Source organism: Aplidium turbinatum, chromosome 2 (assembly GCF_918807975.1).
Source record: "Aplidium turbinatum chromosome 2, kaAplTurb1.1, whole genome shotgun sequence".
In the NCBI taxonomy this organism is placed as follows: domain Eukaryota; kingdom Metazoa; phylum Chordata; class Ascidiacea; order Aplousobranchia; family Polyclinidae; genus Aplidium; species Aplidium turbinatum.
In genome coordinates, this window is record NC_137473.1 from 17,401,724 (window position 1) to 17,428,830 (window position 27,107).

General features: G+C 36.8%; 3 protein-coding genes across 3 annotated transcripts in view; 2 read left to right on the forward strand and 1 right to left on the reverse strand.

Moving 5' to 3' along the window:
* Positions 1-3,958, forward strand: part of LOC145764651 (valine--tRNA ligase-like) — a 32,668-nt gene extending 28,710 nt beyond the window's left edge. The window contains exon 21 of the mRNA XM_082576293.1: positions 164-3,958. Within this exon, the coding sequence (XP_082432419.1) occupies positions 164-268 (105 nt within the window). The 3' untranslated portion in view covers positions 269-3,958. The remainder of the gene's footprint in view (positions 1-163) is intronic.
* Positions 3,959-8,408: 4,450 nt separating this feature from the next.
* On the forward strand, positions 8,409-18,297 carry LOC145765275 (peptidyl-prolyl cis-trans isomerase E-like). The gene is made up of 10 exons (XM_082577076.1): positions 8,409-8,579; positions 11,559-11,684; positions 12,420-12,463; positions 12,818-12,905; positions 13,168-13,292; positions 13,743-13,827; positions 14,173-14,261; positions 14,745-14,841; positions 17,306-17,448; positions 17,624-18,297. The coding sequence occupies exons 1-10, from the start codon at positions 8,552-8,554 to the stop codon at positions 17,690-17,692; spliced, it is 894 nt and encodes a 297-aa protein (XP_082433202.1). The 5' UTR covers positions 8,409-8,551; the 3' UTR covers positions 17,693-18,297.
* Positions 18,298-19,943: 1,646 nt separating this feature from the next.
* Positions 19,944-23,716, reverse strand: LOC145764624 (ras-related protein Rab-34-like). Its single transcript, XM_082576263.1, has one exon. The coding sequence runs from the start codon at positions 23,702-23,704 to the stop codon at positions 22,922-22,924; it is 783 nt and encodes a 260-aa protein (XP_082432389.1). The 5' UTR covers positions 23,705-23,716; the 3' UTR covers positions 19,944-22,921.
* Positions 23,717-27,107: the final 3,391 nt, after the last annotated feature.

Sequence of the window (27,107 nt, forward strand, 5' to 3'; positions counted from 1 at the left end):
GTATTCGACGCTCTGTAAGAGGTAATGGTGTTTGGTAATTTAGGTTCTGGCATCGACTTTTAGAATGATGTCTGCCTTTTTTTTATTGCTTTTACTTGTAGAACAATGTCTGATATTAACCTCGCAAGGCAGTAAAGCGAACTGACATTGGTGTCATTTACAGATTATACAAGAAAGTGAAAAGTATTTAAAACAAAAGAAATTCATGGAATCCGTTCATAAAGTGAAGGAGAATGTGACACTTGAAACTGCTGAAATATCGACTTGAAACTGCGAACTTTGCTTGAAAGGCGTCTTATCTGTATCAGAGATGTTCAGATCTATGAACACCTGAATACTGAAAAGTTTGGGTGTTCACCAGGATAATTATTGTTTCTAGCACTAGTTGCAACGTTCACTTTCAGTCAACACCAATGCAAACGATCTGTTTTTTTTTTCGCTGAGAGTTTTCGGTCATTTGTCCGAAATGACTTGAAAAAAATCGGCCATTTTTCATTTATTTCGGTCATTTTTAGTCATTTTTGGTCATATTTAGTCAATTGACTATATATTTTTTCGGACATTTTGATCGAATTGACTATGTATTTTTTCGGACATTTTGACCGAATTGAGCATATTTTTTTCGGACATTTTGCTAAAAAATCGGTCAATGACCGATAAATGACCGAAAAAACCCCCCGGCAAACGATACGAACAAAATGTTTCAACAAATCTAATTTTCTGTCGCTGCTGGCTTGTTCTTTCGTCATGTATCTGCCGTCGGACTTCAGAGGCCGTGGTGAATGTTATAGTCAACACTTAGTCACATTGAAACACTTTAAATGCAACTTCAATAACCCTCATAATGTGCAAGCAAACTTGAGTTGCAAGAATAAAACTGCAGCTCAGATATTTCATTATTTTTGCTAAAAATAACGAAACAAAATTTAACTTTTCATTACTGGCGCAACAACGATAAAGTACTGGCCTAAGCAACGACAAAGTAAACAAACACATTTGGCACCAACAAAACGAAAATCCAAAAGGTTTGAAACATGCGTCAGTAAAAGAGTGTTCAGAAATTAGTATCATCAATTCCACAGGCACCAAACCTACTTCTAAAAATAGAAAATACAGTGGTCACAAACAGTTACTTCCGTGGCAACAAATAAGAGGCTATTACAATTACAACGCTAAAGCAAGAGTGTAAGTGGTCGTGATAACTAAACTGTAAAAGACAAAAACAAATGAAACAGTAATTTTGCATAACACAAACTAGGGTATGCCAGTGATCCATCAAAGCAAACTTGCTAAAATAAATAATAATTGCAAGCAAAATTTGACGGAGTTAAACTTGTTGAAGCACATGCTACATTCATGCGATCAAGCCTTTTCTTCATTGCTATGTTAGACTTCACAGCAAATAAAGCATCCACTGTTGACGATGCAAGTTGTGAGCGTCGTTTTGACGCTGTACTTCCAGCTGTGCTAAACACTCTTTCATCGGAACTACTTGAGAGTGGTTAACTCAAAACACACAAAGCTTACTTTGTTCAACACTGGAAATTGTTCCTTAATGCGTTAGCACTGCCAAGACCTAATCATATTAAATCTATCCTTTTCATCAAAAATTGCTTGGTGAATAATTCCTAAAAAAAATTTTTGAATAAACTTTTACTTCATTAATTTTAGTATCGTCATGAACAGTTTGATTTTGCCAGTGAACAAACTCCTCCTCAGTTGTTAGAACCTTCCTGCATTTTTTTGGAGCTATTGTGTAGGTATGATCTGCATCGGTATGTTGATTAGAAAGTTCTTTACTGTAAATGTTGTAAGATGTTGCAAAATCATTAACTTCTTTTCTGGCTTCGTGCTGCAAAGGTATTAAAGAATTAAACATTGGATTGAAGTTGTAAAACATGTTTCAAAACAGTGCATGGTGCACTGTAAAAGTGCACAAGCGCTGCTTTCATATTACAGTGAAACTCGCCTGGGACCTTCGAAAAAGTGTCACTTAAACAAAATGTCGTAGACACTGTAGTCGAATTCCTCTACCTGTAGTTTAAAAACGGAACTTTGCAACAGCTGTCACGCCAGAAGAATGTCAGTATAGCCAAATTCTACTGTACTTTCATTGCCATTGACAAAATGAATGCTTTGCAACAGTGACCCCACAGTTATCCCTGAGGAATTGCAGGTCTTTTCAATACTCTCTGTAATGTTCGCTCCAGTCTTTTGGAACTCAGGAAACTGATACGCAAATAAAAAAAAAGTGCCACAAGTTTTTTCTTAACAATTTAATGAACAGTTAATCCAAAAAAGGACTTTGCTTGACATCAGTCCACATCATGCATGGTTGTACCAATAATATCATATGAACTCACAGCTGACCTAACATCTTTTGCCAAATGTTTCTTTCCTTTTGTAATTGTTCCACATAGTCGGCGCTTTAATCTCATCCGAGATGACAACAAACTTGCTGCAGAAACATTTCCTACCTGAATCAACTTCAATCGATTTTTGAACTGAATGGTGCAGGATCGCCAGCAAAAATCAACGTATACATCTGCAACCTCTTATTTTACTAAAAGTAGACTTGTCTGCCTGGCAAAAAAATTGAAATTTTAAGTTGGGTACCATCGTTTTTTATCAATTTTGGCTGTGACCTGTCGGCACTGCATTTTTCAAAATGTTTGTTGTGACGAGTTGTTTCACTTGTGTGTTTATCATGTTTGAATATTTCCTTGCACTTCTTGCACCCGATGAATCTCATGTACATTTTCCTGTTGCATTGCAAGTCTGAACATAACGTTTCCAGGCATCACTTTCTAATCAATACCCTTTTTTAGGGTTGAATTTATCTCACCAATTTTCTCTTTACTCGTAATTACTAAACACTAAAAACATTACCAAAAATGGTGCAATTTAATGTCTTAGTCAAGAAAATGAGTATGTTTCAATGTCTTGACCAGTTTAAACACTGTTTCCTTCATATGCTTTGTAAAGCTTACATGCTTAAAAACTTTCTGCAAATCCGAAGATTAATCTTTATCCAAATAATAGTGCCGTACTACACCAGATATCATCTTTTACTAGTGCGCTGAAAACTGTATTGTATTGGTGACAAAAGTGCATAGCTGCATTTCTATCGATTGCAAAATCACATGTTTGATACTCAGCAGAGTTGTCAGGTACTGCGGATTTTTCAGAATATAAGGCTCCCTGGCAACCCTTGTATACAGTCTTTAATCTTAAAAAAAAAAACTTGACTGATATCAAATTACATGTTATTTGGAGTCAATGTCATATAGAACTAGGGTGCATGGCACAGTGCACACCAAAACTATAGCTTATTCCATGTCATTGTAACGAATCAAACCTCATGACTTTGTGAATCATTTCATATAGCCTACTGTTTGCAATCTTTGGTCTGTTGCAAAAAATTTTGAATTCTGTCCAGTGCTCATGACGAAATGGTCTTTTGCTGCTCCTGGCTAATCATGTTGAATTGTTGACACTGAGTGTGCTTCTTAAACCTTCAAGTTTCTCTATGTTTGTGAATTGTAGGCTATGTCATTGTGATGTATGCTTATTTTGTACTATATTATAAAATCTGATTGGTAAATGAAGTTATTCATCTCTCTTTGATCTAGCCTTTGCTTAAAAATCAAGATCTGATCCTGTGAACATCTCTGATCGCTATGACGAGGTATTGCATAGCACATGACTATCAATTTAACAATGAAGAAAAAGAAGCATAAGCTGTAAGGAAAAAAGGAGTGTGAATTACGAAAACGGTAAGCATTTTAGAGACAAACATTTTAGAAAGTGACCACACTATGTACAGAGCTTGCCCCTTTTTCTTTGTTTAATAATAATCGGTGGTCATGTGCTATGCTTTATTGTATGAAAAAGCTTGCAACTTTAGGGTTGCCCTTTTTTGTAAAAAAAATTCCAATAAAAATATTTGGTCCAGAGACATTGTCATTGTAGCTACCGTATTCACGCTCAGAGATAGTTATGGAACCGGAATAGGGATAGAGAGAGATGCTTTTTATTTGTCCTACCAGCACGAGAAAAATCGAGTAGTTGTGCAATACAACACATAATGAACAAAGAAATGGCAGCACCGAATAGCCTTGCGGTTTCCTAGTCGAGGTGCTGCCTGTCATCAAGTAACAACAATAGTATCAATATTGTTAAAAAGTATAATCACTACGTGTAGCACATGCAAAGGTTCATAATTTGCAGTGAACTTAAATTTTTATACAATTACACCGTCATAGTCAGTTCATGAGTAACGTCATTAAAACAATTGATAACTCCATCTCAAGCTATTCAGGAAACTCAACAGCCAGCGACATTAAGTGCAACAGTATATCGTATTGCTGTAGGCCAAGATACACAGCCCACTCCCCCCTGTGATGTAGGGGCGAAACCAAGCACCACAGCAAATGATACGTACACAATTACACATTTCTTCCATTTGGAAACGAGAAGGCTATTCGTATGAGTCATGTAAAATGTTTTTATAGTGTTATTGGTCACAACGGTAAACCATAAGCTCTTTGTGGGAAAATTGTAACATAAGATTGCCGGATCCGTTCGTCTGTATGCAATGACCGAAAAGAAACACTCTTCTGAGAACGTCTATTCAAGAATTGTATTTCTGTAAAATTAGCCTCAAGGCTGTCGAAATTGGGACGCAACACCGTACGCCACTAAAACTTGTCACTACAATACAAATTACTGAGATAAAAACGGAAATTTTGTCCAGCTGGCAAGCACTAAGCAAAACAGTTAAATATGTGACCAACTTTTCAAGCAACAATTTTGAAATGACGAGAATAGATTGCAATCTTCCAAACGCACGTAAACATCTTGTGTGACGTAATAATGATAAGCATTATGAAGCTATTCCAGCACCTGTTGGCTTTGGCTTGCACCATATCTCGTAATCAGGGTTGTCAGACAGCTTTTGAGAAAAAGAGCCAAACAATGTCGAAAAAAGGGCCAAACTGGGTAAAAAAGAGCCAAATTGTTCAATAATGTTAATAACGTTGCTAATAAAACATAATAACGTTAACAACGTCAATAACGTTACAACATTGCAACAACACAGCCCACATTCTACAAGAACAATTCCAAGTCTTCTTCTTTTACAGTGTTTCCACTCGAATCTTTGGCATTGGCATAAACATTGTCTGCTAAACACTGTCTAAAAAATCGTAATAACACTTTTCAGTCTCAATTTCCGAAAAACATTTATTTAAATAGCTAGTTTGATAGTATGTGCCAACTGCTTCCAAAAAGAGCCAAATATTGAAAACAAGGAGCCAAACAATTTTTTTGGGGGCCAACTACCTCTAAAAAGGGCCAAATTTGTGAAATTTGGCCCCAAAAGGGCCAATCTGGCAAGCCTGCTCGTAATTCAAGATTTAACGATGATGTAATATTTCAACAGGTGTGACAAAGGGTGATGCAATCTTTGCTTATTTCTAGCAACAGTCCATGACGTCAGGTTCAGTAGACAACGGTTTTATGTGACATTTGATTTAAAATTTGTCCGTAACAGTTATTTAAAAGAGTTTATCTACAAATTCCTTATTGTTTGGTTAATTTCAATCGATTTCAGTTCAGATTTTCGTCCCTCGATATAACAGAAAGTTTTGTGCAAAGGCTTTGTTTACTCTTGGAAGAAAAACACAGCTTTATCTAATTGTCTGGTGTTATGAGTGTGTTGTGTGTCCTACGTTCTGAATTTTGGTGAAGTGTTTTTGAAAAATGCTTGGAAGATTGTCGTTGATGAATTGACTGGTCATTTAGTCATTTATAAGTAGGCTAGCCTACTCCTAGGTATTTAAAGGGATACTAAAGGAAAAACCTGACTTGGCGATTTTCCACGTTCTTTGTGTTTAACATGCTACCATAAAACGATTTTCAATAAAATTTTGCCCCATTGCGGTCTGATCAGCATTCCGCGCGTACTTTTGTCAGAGCTTTCAAAACCAGAATGGACCTGAGCAGCGAAGCGTGCGATTGTACAGTCTACGTAATAAAAGACGAGCAATCAGCTGATCACGCAACAGTTGTTACTGCCGGCGATTTAACTGTAGGCTATGTATGTATGTATGTATGTACATCAAAACATCAGATTTCAACGTCAAAACATCAGACAGTTTGCTCAAAACCTCAGATCTGATGTTAAAACATCAGATGTTGTAACGTTGCTTTTGTTATTGCTGTCTTTTGTGACGTATTTTCGAGCTGTGTTTGTACTTTTTGGTCATTTTGAAAAAAAAAATGAAAATAAAGAAAACATTGGACTTTGAGCCTTACCAGCGCCATTGAAAACAATTTTTTTTAGGTAATTTTTTTTGAAATGTATTCTTGAATGTTCAGTTTACTCATTTTAATGCTTAATTCCCGTTTGAAATTTTCATTTAGTAGGCCTTTAACTACTTTAGACCTTATGAGGAGAGTTTGGTTTATCACTAAGCTGTCTGCCCCAAAAGCTCAGTTAATTAGCGCGTGACTTCTGGAGCGAAGAAGCTTCAAACGGAGCTGGTTCGACTCTCGGGGTGTGCGCTTGAGCAACGCACGTTAAGGACTGCTCTCCATTCAGCGGCATCGAATGGATGGAATAATTCTGTGGCAACAAGAGTCAACAAGACTTAAGTTTGTTTTTATTTCTGATCATCACAACGAAAAAACAATATATGACAAACATAGCAGAGGTCTAGAAAAAGGTAGAAGCGACAAAACGCGGACGTTATAACGTGCATGATACCAAAGCAAGACAATCAGTTTAAAATATGGCACGGTCGCAACACAATAATTTTTTATAAATTAAAAAAAAGTTAAGTTAGTAAATGTTTTTTAACAATTTATTTGAGTAAAAAATAAACAAAAAGGCAGTTGCTATATGTTGATCGACCTTGGTAGGTTATCAAAAGTGTTGATGGTCTTGAAAGGAACACTCTTGAATCTTGATGCGTTAGCTCATCACGTAAAGCAAGGTTAGCAAAGAAAACCCCTAAAAGAAATCCTACCACGGCAAAGCCATTTCAGAACGCATAGAAATATTAAAACAGCATAGAAATATAAACAACTTGTTGAAAATTTTTTTTAAAGTCACATAGATAACACTGGTCTACACGATTTTTGCTCTATAAACTTTGAAACCTGAGTTAGAGTAATTTTGGGGTGCTGAATCCGAATCTGACCTCAGATTTATGCTATCACGTCAGGTTTGTGAGATATAATAACAGCATATTGTTACTTTTGTCAAAAGTGGAAGATTTGACATTGCGTTTATTGCACATACACATTGTGCAAGATCCAGAAATCCAGGCCATGTGGTGCATAGCCTAAGTAGCTGAAATACACCTACCAATTATAATTTTGATACCAATTTGTTTTCTAAGCAACATTATTAACAAGGCAGTAATAACAAGCTAAAAGGGAGGCTATAAGTGTAATTGACCCCCTCCCCCGTCAATGTTTTGCATGAAACCACAAAGATTTAAGCAAGCCTATGGCAATGCTTGTTCAGTAACCATATTTAGGCTGTTTTGGCCTGTCTAACACTAACCTTTCGTTACAGCACTGCATATGTTGGTGGTAAACGCAACGCCAAATCTTCCACTTTTGACGGAAGTAACAATTTGTTGTTATCATATTCTACAAACCTGACGTGATAGGATAAATCTGAGGTCAGATTCGGATTCAGCACCCCAAAATTACTCTAAATCAGTCTTCAAAGTTCATGGAGCAAAAAAAAAATTCTTTTTGTAGACCAGTGTAATAGGCCTACTGGTAGTCAGTAACTGCGTCCCGATTAGTTGTAATCGTAGATGTATATGCAACCCGTAAGCCGCCCCAAGAGATGGAATGCCACATACACGTAATATTGTAAGTGCTCTTGAAACATCAGACAGAAACTACAGCAAGAGAACGTTTAGTCGTCGTCAGTGTAGCCCAGCGGTAGGCTACAACAATCGACTTCAACAATCGGAAACTTCACTCTGTCAATCTCGATGACCGGGCCTGCGGCAGTAATTCAAAGCCTCTACAAGTATGCAAAACAGTCAGGATTATGCTCTGCAAAAAACTTTTTCAGTCCGAAGATAAGACTAGATTCAATCAAAATTAAATTTTGTTTCTACAGCACGATTAGGATTTTATTTATATATAGGTAGTTTTAGAAATAAAAAGCAACTCATTGTGCTGACAAAAATTTGTAGTGGAAGTTTATGATACAGCCAAAAAATGTGCTGGCCTTGTTTCCAAAAGAAGTCCATTTTTTTGTTTACCTTCTGCCTATTCAACTGACATCTGTTTGTGTCCCTTCGAGTTTTAAAATGTGCAGTCCACTTTTGAAATTTATTTGGCGGCATCTGGCAACTTTGAATTGTGAAATGTAAAAAGTGAAATGTGAAGTTACTTTCAAATCGAACTTTCAATACTCATAAAAGTTGATCCGATTGTGTTGAGTGATGAGCTCAGTTTTTGTGGCATTTTAAGTAAACGTACTTGCTTTCTGCTAAAAAACTTGCAATAAAAGCTTACTATGGCAAACAAGCGCATGATTTACGTAGGTAAGTACTGTACAATGTCCCGATAGCTCAATTGGTTAGCGCGTCACTTCTGGAACAAAGAAGCTTCAAGATCAATAGGCGCTGGTTCGACTCTCGGGGTGTGCGTTTGAGCAACGCACGTTAAAGACTGCTCTCCATTCAGCGGCATCTAATGGATGGAATAGTTCCCAGGCAACAAGACTTCAACAATCGGAAACTTCACTCTGTCAATCTCAGTGACCGGGCCTGCGTCAGTGATTCAAAGCCTCTACAGTCTACAAGTATGCGAAACTGCCAGGATTAAGCTCTGCAAGAAGCTTTCCCAGTTCAAGGATAAAAATTCAATCAATCAATCCTAAAGTGCAAGCCTTTTGTTTTAAGTTAAATCCTATTGACATATTGCCTTGGGATTTTATACCTGTCTAGCATGTGTGAATGTTGTTGCTTTAGCTATTTCGCTGGTAGAAAAGTATTGAATACTAAAACAAGAATTATAAATTAGAAAACAATACCTGAATTAAACCTCTGAAAGAATATTGAAAGATTAATCATGGAAATGTGGATGATAAGGCATGGTGAATGATTGACACTGGACGTCAGAGGCTCATACAAACAAAAAAACAAAATTTTAATTAGTGGGAATGTGCACTAACTGTGTTTGTACAAAAAGTTGCTGAAAATGTTTGGTTCATTTAAATTGGATTTCCTGATGGGGTGCAACCTAGTTCGTACCCTGAACAGTTTGTACCCTCAGTTCGTACCCTGAAAAGATCAAGAGAAAAAAATAAAAAAAGCCGAAGTCGCTGATCGCAGTTTAATAGCACAAAGCCGAAGTTGCTGATCGGAGTTTCCGCAAACAACTCGAGGGCTAGGGTTAGCGGAAACTGCGGAAAAATATTTGCAGAAACTGCGATCAGCGAGAGTTAGGGTTAGAGAGCATAGATTACTCGATGGTTAGAGTTAGGGTAAGCGGAAACTGCAGAAAAATGTTTGCGGAAACTGCGATCAGCGAGGGTTAAGGTTAGAGCATAGATTACTCTGTGGTAAGGGTTAGCGGAAACTGCGGAAAAATGTTTGCGGAAACTGTGAACAGCGAGGGTTAGGGTTAGAGCATAGATTACTCTAAGGTTAGCGGAAACTGCAGTTAGCGGAAACTACAGAAAATGCTTGCGGAAACTGCGATCAGCGAGGGTTAGGGCTAGAGCATAGATTAGTCTATGGTTAGAGTTAGGGTTAGCGGAAAGCCGGGCGGAAAGTGCAGAAAAATGTTTGCGGAAACTGCGATCAGCGAGGGTTAGCAGAAACTGTGATCAGCGACTTCGGCTTTATGCTATCTTTCTCTCGATCTTTTCAGGGGGAATATTTTAAAATGTTTGCGGAAACTGCAATCAGCGATTTTTTTGCCACTAGTGGCGCCATTGTGTGTGGGAATATTTTGGGAAAATGCTCTAAAGTCACCATTTCTTGTCCAATTATGATGAACAAAGTGTCTATTCCCATGTTCTCATGGGTGAGGAATTCAATTATGCTATTAAAATATCAAAAAAACAATTGCTTGATATGAAAATCCTCATGTTATTTTTTAAAAGTTCTTCAAACTTTAAGCCCCCTCCGGCCCCCACTCCCCCATGATTGCATAAATTTTTTTCTGATTGGCTCCATTTTGTAAAGTGATTGTTTATTTACCAAGAAATGAAAAATTCAAATATTCATATTCAAATAGAATTATAATTGAATATTTTCAATAGTTTCTATTCGAATAAGATTATACTGAAGAAGCCACACTTGTGTGGCAAAAGCTCTATATTTTAATAAATTGATTTTTTTGATTTGATGTGATATTGTTTATTTTAAATTGAGGTTAACCATATCATTTTTATGTCTTTGTGAAGTCATATTGGCTCTGAAGTCATAAATGTTATTCCTAACTTCACAATAGCTTAAATATAATTATTAGCTTGCAATGGGTATGCTAACAGTTAATGTGATAAAAGCACTTAAAGAGAAAAGTTCAGTGAAAGATTTTTCATTTCTTGGTAAATAAATAATCACTTTACAAAATGGAGTCAATCAGAAAAAAATTTATGCAATCATGGGGGAGTGGGGGGGCCTTAAAGATTAAGGAACTTTTAAAAAATAACATGAGGATTTTCATATCAAGCAATTGTTTTTTTGATATTTTAGTAGCATAATTGAATTCCTCACCCATGAGAACATGGGAATAGACACTTCGTTCATCATAATTGGACAAGAAATGGTGACTTTAGAGCATTTTCCCAAAATATCCCACACACAATGGCGCCACTAGTGGCAAAAATGTCAAATTTTAAATTGCGATAACTTGAAAACGACACAAGGTATCAAAAAAATTCCAACAGATATGAATATTATTCTAGAATATGTACCAAATATGTAAAAATAAAGAAAATCTAAGAGATGGTGGTGTAAAATTTCTTCAAAATTTGTTGAATTATAATGGAATGACTCTACTGTGTTTTTAGAAAGTCCCTTTACACGGTCTGATTTGTCAATAGCACACTGTGGTTGTATAAACACACCATGAGTTTCTAAACCAATACAAAATATACCAATACTGTCAGAGTGTCATTTGAGCGTGTTTTGTATAATATCAAGAAAAATGGTTAAATCAATACATGTTCTAAAATTTAGAGTCACAAAATGCACCTGAGGATGTTTGCATCCAATATGTTAAATTTTTGAATCATTCAGTTGTTAGTATGCCAGTGTCAGTTTTTGACTTTGACTTTTGATAACTACTTTGGTTACTTCACCTGAGTTGCAATATTTGCTTATTCAATAAATTTGACTTATTTGGTCCTCTGATCCACCACTTCTGTGGTACATAGTAGATATGCTGTATTGCATTGGCCTCAAGTGGTCTTTTGTAATGTTCTAAAATTGGGATCTGAGTTTATTGTAAAAGTTGAAAACAAAATAATTGACCATTTACATCTGGTTTATTTTGTTATTTTATTACAGGAGGTCTGGCAGAAGAAGTAACTGAAAAAGACATACATTCTACATTTATTCCATTTGGGGACATTGTGGATATCAATTTGCCTCTGGATTATGAAACAGAAAAGCATAGAGGATTTGCTTTTGTTGGTATGTGTACAAGTATGCTGAGTTTTGCATTATTTTATGGATCAGCAGGTTTTTTTATCATTTTGTAGATGTGGCAGCAGCTCTGGCAACAAGTATGTCATCTCATGTAATGTTGTGGCTATAGTTACATAGTTGCAGTTCATGATGTGGTGTTCCCTGCATAATGCATAGGCTGCAGAAAAGTTAAGATGGGCAATCACTTGATTGGTCATGAAAATAAATTGATAAAACTGTTACCATATTGTTAAATGAACTGTGTGGTTTCGCTTATGTACCATTTTCATTCACCAAGATTTTTGAAATTTGAAGTAGTATGTATGATTGTATGCTTGAGTAGTTGACTGCTGCTGACAGTAAAACTATAAATAATCTGGAAATATACCGTACCGTACCCCTAGAAACTATGTGTATGATATGTGAAGTCGCTGCTTTTTGTGGTAGGCATTAGGCAAGTGACTTTTACACATTGCTTGCTAAAACGTTAAAACATTGCTGTTGTGTAAGTAAAACAGGGTTTTCTAAATGTTGCTTGAAAATGTTTTTTAATGTATGATAACATAAGCTATACTATTACACTGTATGTTTTTTCAATGTCATATACTGTAGTTTTTCTGTGTTAAACTGATGAGCACTCTCCTTCATGAGTAGAAACTTTTCAAATCACTAGCCTATTGTTTATTTTCTGATTATGAGGTCACTTACTTATAAATGAAACATTCTATCATGTTTTTCTAGAATTTGAACTAGCAGATGATGCACAAGCTGCCATTGACAACATGGTGAGATTTGTGGAGTTATAATGTAACAATGGCTTATTTGTATGTCACTATCTTGTCAGATGCGATTAAAGCGTTCAAGAGATATTTGACATGCAAACAAACAGCATGGCTTCTTGCTTTTTTCAACTACAATAAACAACCTTGGAACATGCGGTCGTGGCAGGGGAAACACTTAAACAGCATTAACCCATGACCTTGATGCTAGTTTTATTCAGTGTATATATATATCACGGTTTGCCGGGTCGGATAGTTGAACCTCGGGAGTCGCAGTTTGGTGACCTCTTGTATAGACAAGCACTTTTCTTAGCTTGTTAAAGTTGTAATTGCACTGTTTCAGTTTCTATTTGCTTACAGAATGAATCAGAGATATACGGCCGGACGATAAGGGTCAATACTGCAAAGCCAATGTATTCCAAGAAAGAAGGTCTAGCCCACAGACCAGGTCAGTCATCAACATTACACTGAAAACCTATGGAGTATGCCCCAGTAGTATTGCGATGCATTACCTGACCTGGAAGTCAATTTCTTTAGATGGCGTTGTTTTTCTCAACACCGCCCTTGAGGTGTTTTATTACAAAATTCAATTTTTTAAATTTGTGTTTCATTTTGGATTTTTTATTTCTCTAAAACGGTACGTCTTTCCAATGTTGCAACTACAACAGTGCATAAATACAATATTTTTTCAACGAAATTCTTTACATCAGTGTGGGCGGATGAGGATTGGTTGAAGAAATACGCCATGAAAGAAGATGAGGACGAAGAGGCCGATGGAAAAGGTGATTCTGCCACTGGTAAAGCTGCTGAAAAAACAGGGGTGAAAAATCCAAAGGTGAACAATGAACATCTTTAAGTGCTATAATTACCGGGTATTTTAAAACTGTCTTATAAAATGTAACTCTTGCAATTACTTGTTTTCTGTACCACTACAGAAATCAACATAGTTGTGATTCTATATAATTATTTGCTTTTATCGAGCGACAGAATTCAACCGTGCCGAAAAGGAAATTTAGCTGTTACACCAATTGCAAACATATGTTTGGTCATTTTTCCAAGGTTAATATTTTATAGTTGCACTCTACCGTAATTATTTGAGTGAAGTCCATTTTTTAAATTCGTAAATCAACAACTTTTTTTGTATTATGTTTCAACCTATTTTACTTTAAAAAGTATAGCATGATTTTTCAGGTACTGTATAATGAAACTTTCCTGCATTTCAAAGGTATCCAAGCCGTCATGTGTTGTAGGCTATATTTTGACATTCAAATGCTTTATATTTAAGGTATTCTTTGACATTCGCATTGGAAGTCAATACACCGGTCGGATTGTGATTGAGCTACGGGCTGATGTTGTACCTCTTACTGCCGGTAAAACCTGTTTAGAAAGTATTCAAATCCGCCAATACTGATTGCTTTTTAGTTTGCTGCGAGGGACATTACATTTTTCCCTTAGAACTGTGTTATGCAAATGTTTTTTCTTTGGTTTAGTATTGGCACCAAACAACAATGTTGATGGACTTGCACTGCTTAAGTCTGAAGGTGTTTTTTTAACATTGAATTGTTGGTACTCTCACAGTTTGTCAAAAAGCACTTGGGCGAAAATATTTCTTTACGTCATCCAGTCTAGGGGAAATTGACTTTTTTCATTCGCTACCGTTGTCAGGTCTTTTAGATGTTGCAATTGCTTCAACCAGAACTTTTTCTGTTTGTCAGAAAACTTCCGGTGTCTATGCTCTCACGACAAAGGTTACGGATACAGAGGAAGCACGTTTCACCGAATCATTCCGCAATTTATGTGTCAGGTTCGTTCGTTCTTTCTGCAATCGTTGTTTTCGGTGAACTGTTTTATATCATCGTAATAAATCGCGTTCGTTCGTGGTACATACTTTGGCATTCAAGCAGATTACCGTTTTTGTTTTTTGTTAACTTCGAAAACTGGCTTGTTTTTATTTCGGCCAACTTGAAAAAAAATCTATTGGCTATACTATTAAACTAGACTGAAAAAGAACAACAATTTAATCGGGTTCGTATTTACAAGTTTAATAACTTTGGTTGCATACAGAAGTAGATCTTGTATAATAACTTAACAAAATCTGAAATTTAGAGCCAATTTGAAATCGATGAAAAGTTACTGAACTGTAATTGCAAAAACATTGAAATAGTTTGCAGCACTCATTGAATGTTCACTGTTCAGTGCCATCATTTTAAGTAATCGGACTCTATTTCACATTAGTGGTTACACTATTGCTTTATGTACCCGTAATTTCTTCACTTTTCGTTTTCAGGGTGGGGACTTTACCAATCACAATGGTACCGGCGGCAAGTCAATCTACGGTAGGAAATTTGACGACGAAAACTTCATTCTCAAACATACTGGACCAGGTACGATCAGCAGCATACGCAGGATTTTACTTGAGAGGGAAAAACGATTTTAAACTATTTACAAAAGAAAACTTCAACTTGTTAACAGCCGCGGCATACATATGGCTAGCTTTTTCAGTCCATATTAAAAATATCAGTATTCGATTTTAAAACAGCTCTACTTCGCTTGGCATAACATTTGCATTGAAGCGAATAACCTGGCTGCAATAAGAAAAGTAAAACTTTGGACGTACAAAACTTCAAGAGTTGTAAGAATAAGACCTGCAAAACAGAACAGGCCGTTGGGGTCAAACGCAGGCATCCAATCATAATGCTTGCGTCGTTAATTAGATACTTGCAGAGCAGAGGTAGGAACTTTCACTGCAACACCAGACCAGTACGTTGACGGTTAAATGAACAAGACGAGATGGTGTGCCCAAGGTGTCTGTGCATTGTGCAAGTCAGATACGACAGGTCGTGCCCATCAGATACTGTAGCCTACTTAGGCGACACGTGACGTTTGCTTTTTTAACAACCAATCAGCAAACAAGTAACAACACATATCGTAGGTCAGGGTTTTCCAAACTTTTTGGGTCACGGATAGAGATGTAAAAAAAACGTTTTTTTTTTGTTTTAAGAAAAACGAGCTCGTTTTTTTTTTCTATTCGTTTTTTTTTTTTTTTTACCTATTTTGACATTAAATGTCACAACTCACAATATGCAGAAATTAGGGTAAACTCATTGCAATAGCCTCTCTTTCAACAAACAAACAGTCTCATAACTCGTATAACTTATTTCAAATCAGAAAATATGTCTGGTATATTTTTTCATTGCAATTTTGTAGATCTCAAGTCTCATCACACGAGCCATAAAGATTTCTCATCGTCTCATAGTAGTAACAGTGTCCTATGGTTGGCACATCTCAAGTATTGTCTGTAGTTTGGTCCAGCCAGTTGTTAAATGCAGTACCACACTCGTGTACAGTTTCGAAGCCACGTGGGACTTTGGTTAATGGGCATGTTAGAACCAGGTGGTCAGTGTCCTGTTTCTCTGCTTCACAAAGGCACTTTTGACCAGCACTCCAAACCTTTTCCAGTACAACATCAAGAGGTTGTTCTAGTTGATGTGCATTTGGTGCAAACATGATGAAAATCACACAAGTGGTTTTCGAGTTATAAGTGAAATAACCTTAACCACTAGGTGGCTTCATAGATAAGGAGCTATAGAAAAACGGCAATATCTCAAGAACCGCTCAACATATTATGTGAACACTGAGCAGTGCTGAAAAACTCCACTTTAAGGGGAAAATTTCTTCATTCAGGGTTGGTAGTTACTAGCAATAGTCAACATGGGTGGTGGGCATTTGAAAGGAACATTAACCTAAACCTTTTCTGACAAATGCACTTACTTTTGACAGCTGAAAATATCAGTGATAAGATCTCTTGCATTATGTTACAAATGATCTGCAAGAAGCATCAATAACAAAGTGTCTAAGACCTTACAACACACGAAACGAATACTTCTGTTTCAACATTTATCAAGCATATACATCGTTTTCAAGCTATCAGTTAAAAAACATGTTAAAACAAGCTATTGGCCATAGCTTGCATTAGTAAATTACCACAAACAAGGTAGCCTAATGTGTGTTGTGAATACTGCCATCCTGTTTTTGCCAAAATTTTGTCAACCCATTGAGTGCGTACAAGAATAACCAGTACCAGTATACTAACATTGTAGGCTAACTTTCATAAAAGGAAAAAAGAAATTAACTCATCTACATTATGGCATGTATCAAATTGCATTAATTCAATGTTTGTCAGGTCTACTGCCACAAACATGCCTGAGAATGAAGAAGAATGCGAAACAACGTAGGAGTCCATAGGACTATGCAAAAAAACATATGCTGCCAAGCACAAACACTTAGGAATTTCAGCACACCAATAAAACCATTTTTACTAGTTTCATGTTTTTTAAAAGCATTATAATGAAACTAAGCTGCAAACTGTAAAAAATTTGTAACTTTTCCAGAAAAATATGAAAAAAAAAACGCGTGTTTTTTTTTTGCATTTACATCTCTAGTCACGGACCACTATTTGTGAAATTTTTTGGGTCACGGACCACTAATTTTTCGTAAACAACTTTTTAACTGCAGCGAAGGTGCAACAAGTAAGATTTACGATACTGGATAGCAAAAGCTTTCGAAATCATTTCAGTTGTAAAGAACTGCAGCAATTATCTTTGACAGGGTACGTACTGTACAACATATATGTGTGACTTTAATTTCTTGTCATATCTCCACGGACCACCTGTTCAGTCGTCGCGGACCGCCAATGGTCCGCGGACCACAGTTTGGGAAACCCTGCAGTAGGTGGTTAGGTGCTCTTTTGCTACCAACCAGACAGCAAAATCCGTCATTTTTGCATGGATTGTAGTATGTAATTATTCTTCAACAGAAAACATCACGTTACTACAACTTTATCTACAGGCATTTTATCAATGGCCAATTCCGGCCCCAATACCAATGGCTCGCAATTCTTCCTCACCACTGAGAAGACGGAGTGGTTGGATGAAAAACACGTCGTGTTTGGCCAAGTAAAAGAAGGCTTTGAAGTTGTGAAAAAAGTTGAGGTATATTCAATTTCAATGCTATCTCGTTTTGAGCACGTCGAACTTTTGCCTAGTAGGCTATTGCTTATTTGTTTCTCTGCCAATTGCAACTCTCAAAGCACTGCACTTGTTGTGATGTTCAGAAATAAAATCAAACTGCATTGTATTTTCAACCAATCGATTTTGCATTCTCCAGGCCGTTGGCTCCAAGGATGGAAAGCCTCGTCAAAAAGTTGTGATATCAGATTGTGGAGAGCTGACGTGACCGGGAAAGCAATGAAGCGTGCAAATGCACTGATGCGGAAGAACTTATCGCCGGGGCTGTGGAGTAAACTTTCGAATCACGGAGTTCTTAGAACCACTGCCAGTTTTAGATTTATTTACTAGAATCAATAAAACTTGAACTGATTCTTCAACACAGAGTCATTGGAAATGTAACGATTAGATTCTGTCGCCTAGAAGTTCTTAAACAGTGTGTCCCAACGCCCTGGTGCGTCGTATTAATCCGGTTCGTATCTTAACTCAATTGCGATAATGAAATACTTACAGGTTGGCTCTTCATCTCCTGACATGTGCATTCGAACTCATTATTACAAAACTATATCCTTAAAAGGAAGAATACTATTGTACTGTCACGGAATGGCCCGTTTCGGTGAGTCCGATCCCTTAACGGGGGATTTTTTCAATTTTTTTTTAAATTATCGGGTACCGTAGCCTAATTATCATTGCCGTTTTAGGGTTAGGAGTTAGGGGTTAGAGGTTAAGAACTCACCGAATAGTAGCAGACCCGTACTGTCAAGTGCCGTTCACAGGAAATATCCATTCATTGTACTATGACGAATGTGCATTGTGCATGCAATAAATGACCACGCAGCTACCTCACGCCTAGTTTTTCATGGTTGAACTTAACGGATCGCCAAACAAAAAATAATGTTTATTAACGTTGCAAACTTTAAAAAAAATTAAAAGCGTCTAGCGGGCCAAAAGTGTAAGCTTGAGGGCCACGGTTTGCACACCCCTGCTATAGGCCATTTAAATGCTGTATTGTGCAGAGAGTTGTCAGAACCGAATTCATAGTTTCTCAAAGCTGTTGAAACAAGTCTATTCGACAACTGCTGTGCTGCAGGTGTCCAATGCCTCAAGCTGGCATTGTTGCGAGTGAATGTTCATTGGGAGTTATTGTTCGTCAATTTCCACGTAAGATGCGGCTGACATTTCAATTGGAAAACATTTCGTTCAGTGACGTCGACTTTGCTCATGGTTTTCAACAACGTGTTATTGGCATTTTGGTAACTACAAGAACATTCGGTTGAGATTACTTCGCAGAAGAAACAGTCTTTTTTACGACTACCATCAACCAAAACACAGCTTTCCATATTTATTGAAATAACAGTACATCTAAACAGGAAAAAATTTACACTTGTAAAGAAAAGTATAAATAAACAAAATGTGGCCTACTCTAATTTTTCAATATATCTTTTTTTTGCCTTCACCAAACGCCTTAGTCTGTTGACGTTGTGCACTTGACTGCGTGAGGCACGTATGGTGTCTGACGATATTTTCCCACAAGTGCGCAATTCTGCCTTCAGAGCTGTAACGTTTGAATGATTTGAAGAACAGGCTTCACTCACAGAACAGACAAGATACTCCATTGGGTTTAAATCAGGAGAGGATGGAGGCCATAATTCCTTTGGCCGAAACCCTGCCATATTCTCCTTACACCAGTTCTGGACAAGATTCGCTGTGTGGGACGTAGCCCAGTCTTGTTGAAGAGTTATTCCGTCTTCTCCAGATGTTGCATTGATCCAGGAAATCAATTTCTCCAGCATTTTCAAATAAACATGTTGATTAACTATTACTCCCCCTTCAATGAAGAAAAGGTGAGTTTTTTCACCAGTTGAAGTTACCCCACCCCAAACCATCACAGAGGCTGGTTTCTGTCTCCAGAACATCAGCCTTTCATTCAGTGGGATGTCTTCTTTATTTTTTGCATAAATACGGTCATTCTGATGAATTATGCACAGCCTGAACTTTTCGTCTGTCCAACGAACTGCGTGCCACATGCAGTCAAGTGCACAACAGACTAAGGCGTTTGGTGAAGGCAAAGGGAGGATATATTGAAAAATAAGAGTGAATTTTGTTTATTTATACTTTTCTTTGTATTTTTCTTTATACAGTATATGTAAATTTTTTTCCTGTTTGGATGTACTGATTCCAGTAAATATTTGTCTACACTTGGTGTGATCACCCTGTAAATTCCAACTTGGTAAAGTTGGAATTTAACAAGTGAAGGATGAGTTTAAAAAAGTCGGACTGAAGGAGGAAGATATGCAAGGGACAGGGTGAAATGGAGAAAAGGGATTAAGACAATTGCTGCGCGGAAACAATCGGCCACCCCCACTAGTGGGGAACAAACCGACGATGGATTATGATGATAAAACGTGACATTCTCTGAACTTTTATCACTTCTTCCGTGCGCAGCTTCAGCGTGACAGGATTCCACAAAATACAAGCCGTAAATCAGATTTTTGTATTTTATACACACAAAGAGGGCGAAGCGCTTTGAAATTGTTTGATAGCAGACACTGAGACACGACAAGGATTATGTGTAAGGTTACACAGTTACAACAAAATGCACTTTTCAAACAATTCAAAATTGAATAAGTATTCTATACCGGTACAACCATAAGCTAATTTCATCCTACATACAAATGTCCACCCCGATATCTGAGTTGGATGCGACCGAGTTTACAAGGAAACGCCAAAAGCAGACAACGCTGGTTCAACTCTTGAGGTGTGCACTTCGTAATTCAAGGACAGCTCCCCATCCTGCATTGCTAAATAGATGCAAGAACACACAAGCAACAACACTTCAACGACAAGCGGAAATGTCACCCTATCAGTGGTCAGCGTTAGTAGTTCAAAGTCTCTTCAAGTATGTGTAACTGCCAGAAACAACCCTTCAGAGGCTTTCTAGGCCGAAAATAAAGATTCAACCAACTAATATGCAACCTCTCCAGCACAGTACCATGCGATTGGCACTACCAAGGTACCATTCGGTCGCACGGGAAAAATAATAAACTCTTTCGTTTATATAAAAGCACAGTGAGAAAAAGCGGATAGAACGCGGTGGGATCCAGCCAATGTTAGATTTAAATGAGTGATAAAAAAACATTTGAACCTAAAACGACTTTCTAAGAGTTGGTTCAACGACCAATAAATTTACGTTGTAAAGTTGTCTTCTGTGAAGCTGCAAAATACATAGCCAAAAGTCATATCATACACAACAGCAAGTACAGAACAATAATGCGTTTATATTATATGTGTGATTGTGTGTGGTGACTGAAATATATGTAATAATAAAAAAAAACTGCTTCTTTCACATTCTAATGCGAGATTATAAAAAGCACAAGTTATAATTCTAAAGTCACTGTTTAACATAACGATTCCTACAAAATGCAAATACTGGAGGCAAGCACTTCTGGTTCATGATTAACAGGTCGTTGATCAATTGATAAATTTGTTTCACAGAGCAAGGATCCTCACAATGAAATCAAAGAATCATTGCTATCAAGGTGTATAACACACCCTACCCAATTACCTATCTGTGTTAGTTTGTGCAGCAAAGCATAAAGATCCAACACTGCAACTTTACCACAAAAACAGTTGCCGGTACAAAAATAACACATAAACATGTAGTACAAATTAGCTAGCTAGTACCATACTACCCAAACAATGTTGATTCACACCTTGTAATTTGTACGGTATAGTGTTGAATATATACTGTATGCAGTAGACCAAAGTTTTTGCAGTACTTGTTCATTAGAAATGACTATCTTTTTAAAGAAAGTGAAAATCATTCTTCTCAGTAAAATAAACTAAACACAGTACCAACCAGATTTAGACTGGTCCAGATATATAAATCAAATTAATTGAAGATAGGTTTTATTGAACATGTGAATGATACTGATTTATGTTCAGTTATAATCATATAACAATCAAAATACGTTGTTAACACTAACAAAAAATACACCTACAGTGCTAAAAAAGATGTGAAACCATAGGTAGCCTTACGACAGATTAAAACCAAAAGGTAAATGAATTAATGTGAATACATAAATTATTAAAACGAGTAGCCTACATTGGAAAGTACATTTTTACTTCTCACTGACAAGCTGTATGGCCAAACTTTTCAACCAAAAAATTTTAACATAAAATAATGACCTGATGTCAATACTAACAGATTAACTTTCTTGCACACTGGTTTAATTTTTTTTTGACGTCACATATAGTTATAAAACCAAATTAACTGTGACAAAAATCCCAAAATTAACAGACCTTGTTATTTCAAAACAAAATACGGTAGGTAATATCAAACATGTCACAAATCTTTTAACAACTGCACACTATTATAAGTGACTATAAGTTGACAAAAAAATAACCAGCAAGTCGTATTAATTGCAGTGGTAATAGTCTGTAAATAATGGTCATTCACAATCCAAAATAATTATATCAACAAACCGATTAAGACAAAAAAAAAATGAATCTTTTGAGTTGAGTGTATGCCTGGTATTGATGTGATACAAAGCCAAGTAGAGAGATCCGGCACAATATTCAGAAGTATATTTGGCAAAGAGTGACAGCTCTGAAAGTGCACACAAAGATTTAGTCTTTGTTTTTTTCATTCACCTGTCTGCCTCGTTAGCTCAGTGGTTACACGGCACCTAGTGAATAAATTAATTCTCTAGCAACAACAATCGGAAAACTTCACTCTGCCAATCTTGGTAACTGGCCCTGCGTCAAAAGCCTCTACAAGTATGCGAAACTACCAGGAATAACCTATCAAGGCTTTGTCAGTCGGAGGATAAAGATTCAAAACCAACCAACCACCTACTCTAAATCTTCAGCCAGTTTGGTGTGGATATGACAAAAAAGTTATTTTGTCATTCAAAAAATGTTTTTCAAACTTATTTATGAGCAACAATGCTTTGGTCATCATTTTTCTCCCTGTGTTGTCTTCTTCTAAATTTGGTTATCACACCACAGATTGACACATTCGTTTGCGACAAAGTTGTAGATTGAAAGCCTGAAAGGTCTCACTTACTGCATTGGGTGGTAAGCTGAGGGCGCACAAAAGATGGTCCGCTAATTGGGGCTTGGTGCCAAAGATGCATTTAACTGGGCCTGATATTGTAATATTGTGTACCGTACTGTATAACTCTCACACATTTATTTTCCATTGTTTCTAAACACTTCTTACAAATTTGCAACAAGTGAAGAGCTAAACCTTGATTACCGAAAAAAATGTGGGTGGATGTCATTAAAATTTTATTAACTGATTTATTTTGCATTACAGAAAAAAATTAATCTTAAAATAGTCATATTCTGACAAATAAAAAGCATTGCAATAGAAAGCGGTAAAAGTAAACTTAATTTGCATTTGACCAAGTTTTTCTGTATAATTATATATACTGTATTCTAAAAAACAAATCATTTAAAGTTTACAACAAGACATCTTATTATCATTTCTACTTGATTGATCATCTGCCTTTAAATTTATTTCCATGCCATTTCCTATTCGACTTGATGGTGAATTGCTTCGCCGCTCCAACTCACGTAGAACTGTTCCTTCAAATGAAAGAGCAGCAACACGAAAAAAAAACTCTTTAACATTTTCTCCTGTTTTTGAAGAAACACCCCAATACTCTGCTCTGAGATTCTTAGCAATATTAATTGCTTCTTTTTCAACTTCATTATATTCATTTGCCGTCAAGAGATCTTTCTTTGTGCCAACTAAGAATATTAACATAGCATGATTTTCAGAATTTTCTTTTCTAGCTGCAGTCAGCCATTTAGTAGCACTGGCAAGTGTAGACATGTTTGATACATCAAACACAATTGTCACAATATGTGTGCCTCGATAATAAGCGGCAGCGATACATTGAAAGCGTTCTTGACCTGCTGTATCCCACATTTGTATTGTAAAGGGAGAATTTACAACTTCAAACCTTTCTACCTCAAAATCAACACCGATAGTTGCTTTATAGTCCTTGTCGAATGCTTTCTTACAAAATCTGTTGACAAGAGAGGTTTTTCCCACAGATACATCACCAATTACAATCATTTTGCAAATCTTAAGACCAATGGAAAAAACTTTTTCATTTGAACATGCACGTTTTACTCTTGGATCAAAGTCATATTTTTCATCAATCTGGGCTTCTTTAGAGTAAGATCTAGGAAAACCAGCAACAACTCTATCACTGTGAATCTGCATCATATGACCACTCCGTTGTTCTTTATTCATGTCTTTCACATACCTTAAGCTTATAATCAAGTAGAATTCTAGACATGAAGCAAGTGAAAAAAACAACTTAATAACTTAATCAACCAAACTTAATAATGAACAATTAATTAAACATAGTATATACTTAATAAAAGAGTCTATTTAGTATTTAAGAGAATAAGTTAGAGCCTATTCCTTTTTGCAAACAAATAAATGTAGCTTCAGATTCTCAGCGTTGCCATAAACGTACCGGCCATGGTTCAAAAGATTGTTTCTGCCTCCGGGTTTGATTTTTGAAATGTTGCTAGGGATGGATGGTACAGTGGCATATCCTGGTTGGTTGAGCAAGGGAAGCAATAAACCTCGTGGGGGATTAGAGCGTGCCGAAGGCACGTGTTTTTTAGGGGGGTCCGAGGGCGTGCCCCCCTGACAATTTTTGCTTTTAACTTTGCTTTTAACACTTTTAGGGTAATATTTGTATGAAATTTATTACCAGATAAACAGCTATTAACTAATTAAAGGTAGCTCTTACACACGACATTGCTAGAAAAAAAACATTGCCGTCGGCTGCAGCATGGGTCAGGTGTACGTCGGAAGGCGTACATCGATGCATAGCGCTCAAGTCCACTTTCCGCAATGCAGGGTAAAGATATGACAAACAAAAAAAGAATGGGAAAAAATGCGGCTAAAATTAGAGAACACCGAAAACTCAGCTATAGCAGCTTAAGCTAGAATTCATTTCAGTCAAGTCCAGTCTAGCCTAGACCTCACATATCCTATCTCATGCAAAAGTCTATCCAGCCAGGATAACAGTGTAAAGCCAACATTTGGCTCAAACTTTATCTTACTAGACTGATATTATAACCATAAAAGCGCCTTAGATTTTCTCATTGCATAGCCCACTGGCACAACCAGTGCTTTCACTTGACAATTGAAAAATCCTCTTCAGTTTCCTTTTTTGTCCTGAAAAATCCCTTTTTCTCAGTCGGAAATCCTTCAAAATTTCCTTTATAGGCAAGGTTATTTTTGACGTTATTTAAGTTAAAAAGGGTGCTAATACAACTTTAAAGTAATTATAATCTCAGTTAAAACCATTTTAATCTCGATTTTTTTCAGTAGCACCAGTATGTCGAAGCAACGTTGTTTTATTAGAACATTAGGCAGCACAAAAGCAGCACATATTTTACAATAACATGGTGTACTTCCTTTGTTCACTGTCCAGCCAAAAAAATGCTTGTCGGTTAGTCAGTTCTGGGACATTTACCACCTGGAGTTCTGGACATCATCTACCAATTACCACTCTCATCTTTCCTACTCGGACTCCTAACCTATCCCTAACACCGAAAATGTACAGGTGGTAAATGTCCAGCAACAAATCGAGGGCTAAATGACAGAACAAGCTAAGTCCATTTTTGCATTTTTTGTGGTTAGATACTGGAAAGTGTTTCTCAAGCCCCGTATTTTTACTGACAGAAAGAGCTAAGTTCTAGCCTGAACAGGTTTCTCAGAACTGACTGCTCATTTTAAACTAAGTCCAGAGGGCTATACGACACAATGAGCTATTGCTACATAGCTCATTGTGCCGCTTCTGCATCTATACCATCTCTATTGACAAAATGAGCTAATGTGACATAGCTCATTTTGTCATCATTGCCGACTTGCTGTCACAGGTCCAAAATATAGTCACACAGTAAAAAAGAGTGGTTTGATTTCAAATTTAAAATTAAAATTTTTAAATTTTAAAATGCAATTTTCTCAAAACTACTTTTGGGTGACTTGGCTCGTTCTGTCATTTAACCCTCGAAATTATATTCATTCATTAACAAATTTATTTTTGTTTTAGTTCAGTTTTCCTTGATGCGCTAACTTAACACTATAGTCTAGGCTATCTCTTTTTTCTCCTTGTCAGTAACGTCTTCACAATCATCTGAGACTGATGAAAAACTTCAGGATACTAGCGGTGCTGTATTCGTAAAAAAAGCACAGGGTATATTGTCAGATTTGCCAAAATGATAAAATACACAACTTGCAAAATACTAATCTTTATTTTATCATAACATGAATTATATTAACATCAAAATTGGACGAGAGGTATGAAATGGTTTATTTTTCTATGAATATATACATTCCAAACAGCCTGCCGAGAGGAATCTACATCTTTATCCTCTTTAAAAACTTGGGATATAGATCTAGTATCCTTAGTTGATCGGTGGTTTAGCAGCCAGGATCTTAAATATTTTTTAGCTGTAAATTGAGCCACAGGTGGTCCATTGCAATCAGGGTTCGATCTTAGAGGTAGTCCGCTAGTCCGTTACAAAATGGCGACGTCACTCTCAAATACTGCAAAAATTTGCTTGCCAGAGGCGAAATTGCACAAAGAAGGCTGCAAAATCGGTCAACTGAGCACGTGACTACTTTTTTCTCACATTTTCGCTAGACATGACACGTGGTAACGCCATCACGCAGAAGCCAGCATCCCAGCAAGCAGCAGTTAGCGAAATTAACGTTTTTTTGTTGATATATCGTGATCAAATGCTGATTCAACGTTACTACAAAGTGTCTAACGCTTAGTGTTAGCTGGGTAGTTATCGGTAGTTTTTACGAGGACTGACAGGAAGAAAGCATATGCTGATTCTGACAGCGAAGAAGAGCTTGTTGTCACTGTGTAACATTAATAGTAAATACGTCCCCAAGCTTGAATATTTTTACAAACAATAATTTATTTGACTTTTATTTTGTTTTTTTTCCCTCTTCTTTGGATTGCTACCTTGTCGTAGTCGAAGAGCTCGTGTGCCTCCATGACCTAGAAGGTGTTTTTGTGCGTATTGTTGCTCTCTTGTGCGTACTGAAATCTGAAAGCCTTTAGTTAGTTTCAGTCTAAGCCAAAACACTTATCTTAATACGTCATCAGACAAGTGAAAAGTCAGTAAACTGGTCGAACTAGTGAAAAATCGTGCGGGCTAGTGAAAACGGGTAGCAACTAGTCCGGTGGGCCAGTGAAAAAAAAAGTTAAGATCGACCCCTGGCAATTAATAAACATCAAACAGCTCACATTATCAATGAGCAAAGATGCTCTTAACCTGTGATAATATCGTTCATTAAACTGAAACCACGTTCGCATTCTGCTGTCGAACAAGGTAAAGTCGAAATAGCTGTCAAGATAGGCTTCAAATTATTGGGCACAATTTCAGCGTTTTCACTAAAGTCTCTCAATCATTGGATTGACTGTATTTTATCAATGCCAAAGCGTCTACAAAGTCTTCTCACTTCTGCTTCTTTTGAGGCAAACTTCCTTCTATCATTTTTTTGGGTTGCAAGTTAGCAATATCAACCAGTAGCTGACCATTGTCAGTGTCGGCATTAGCGCAAAGTGTCATTTGCATTCTGCTAACAATGC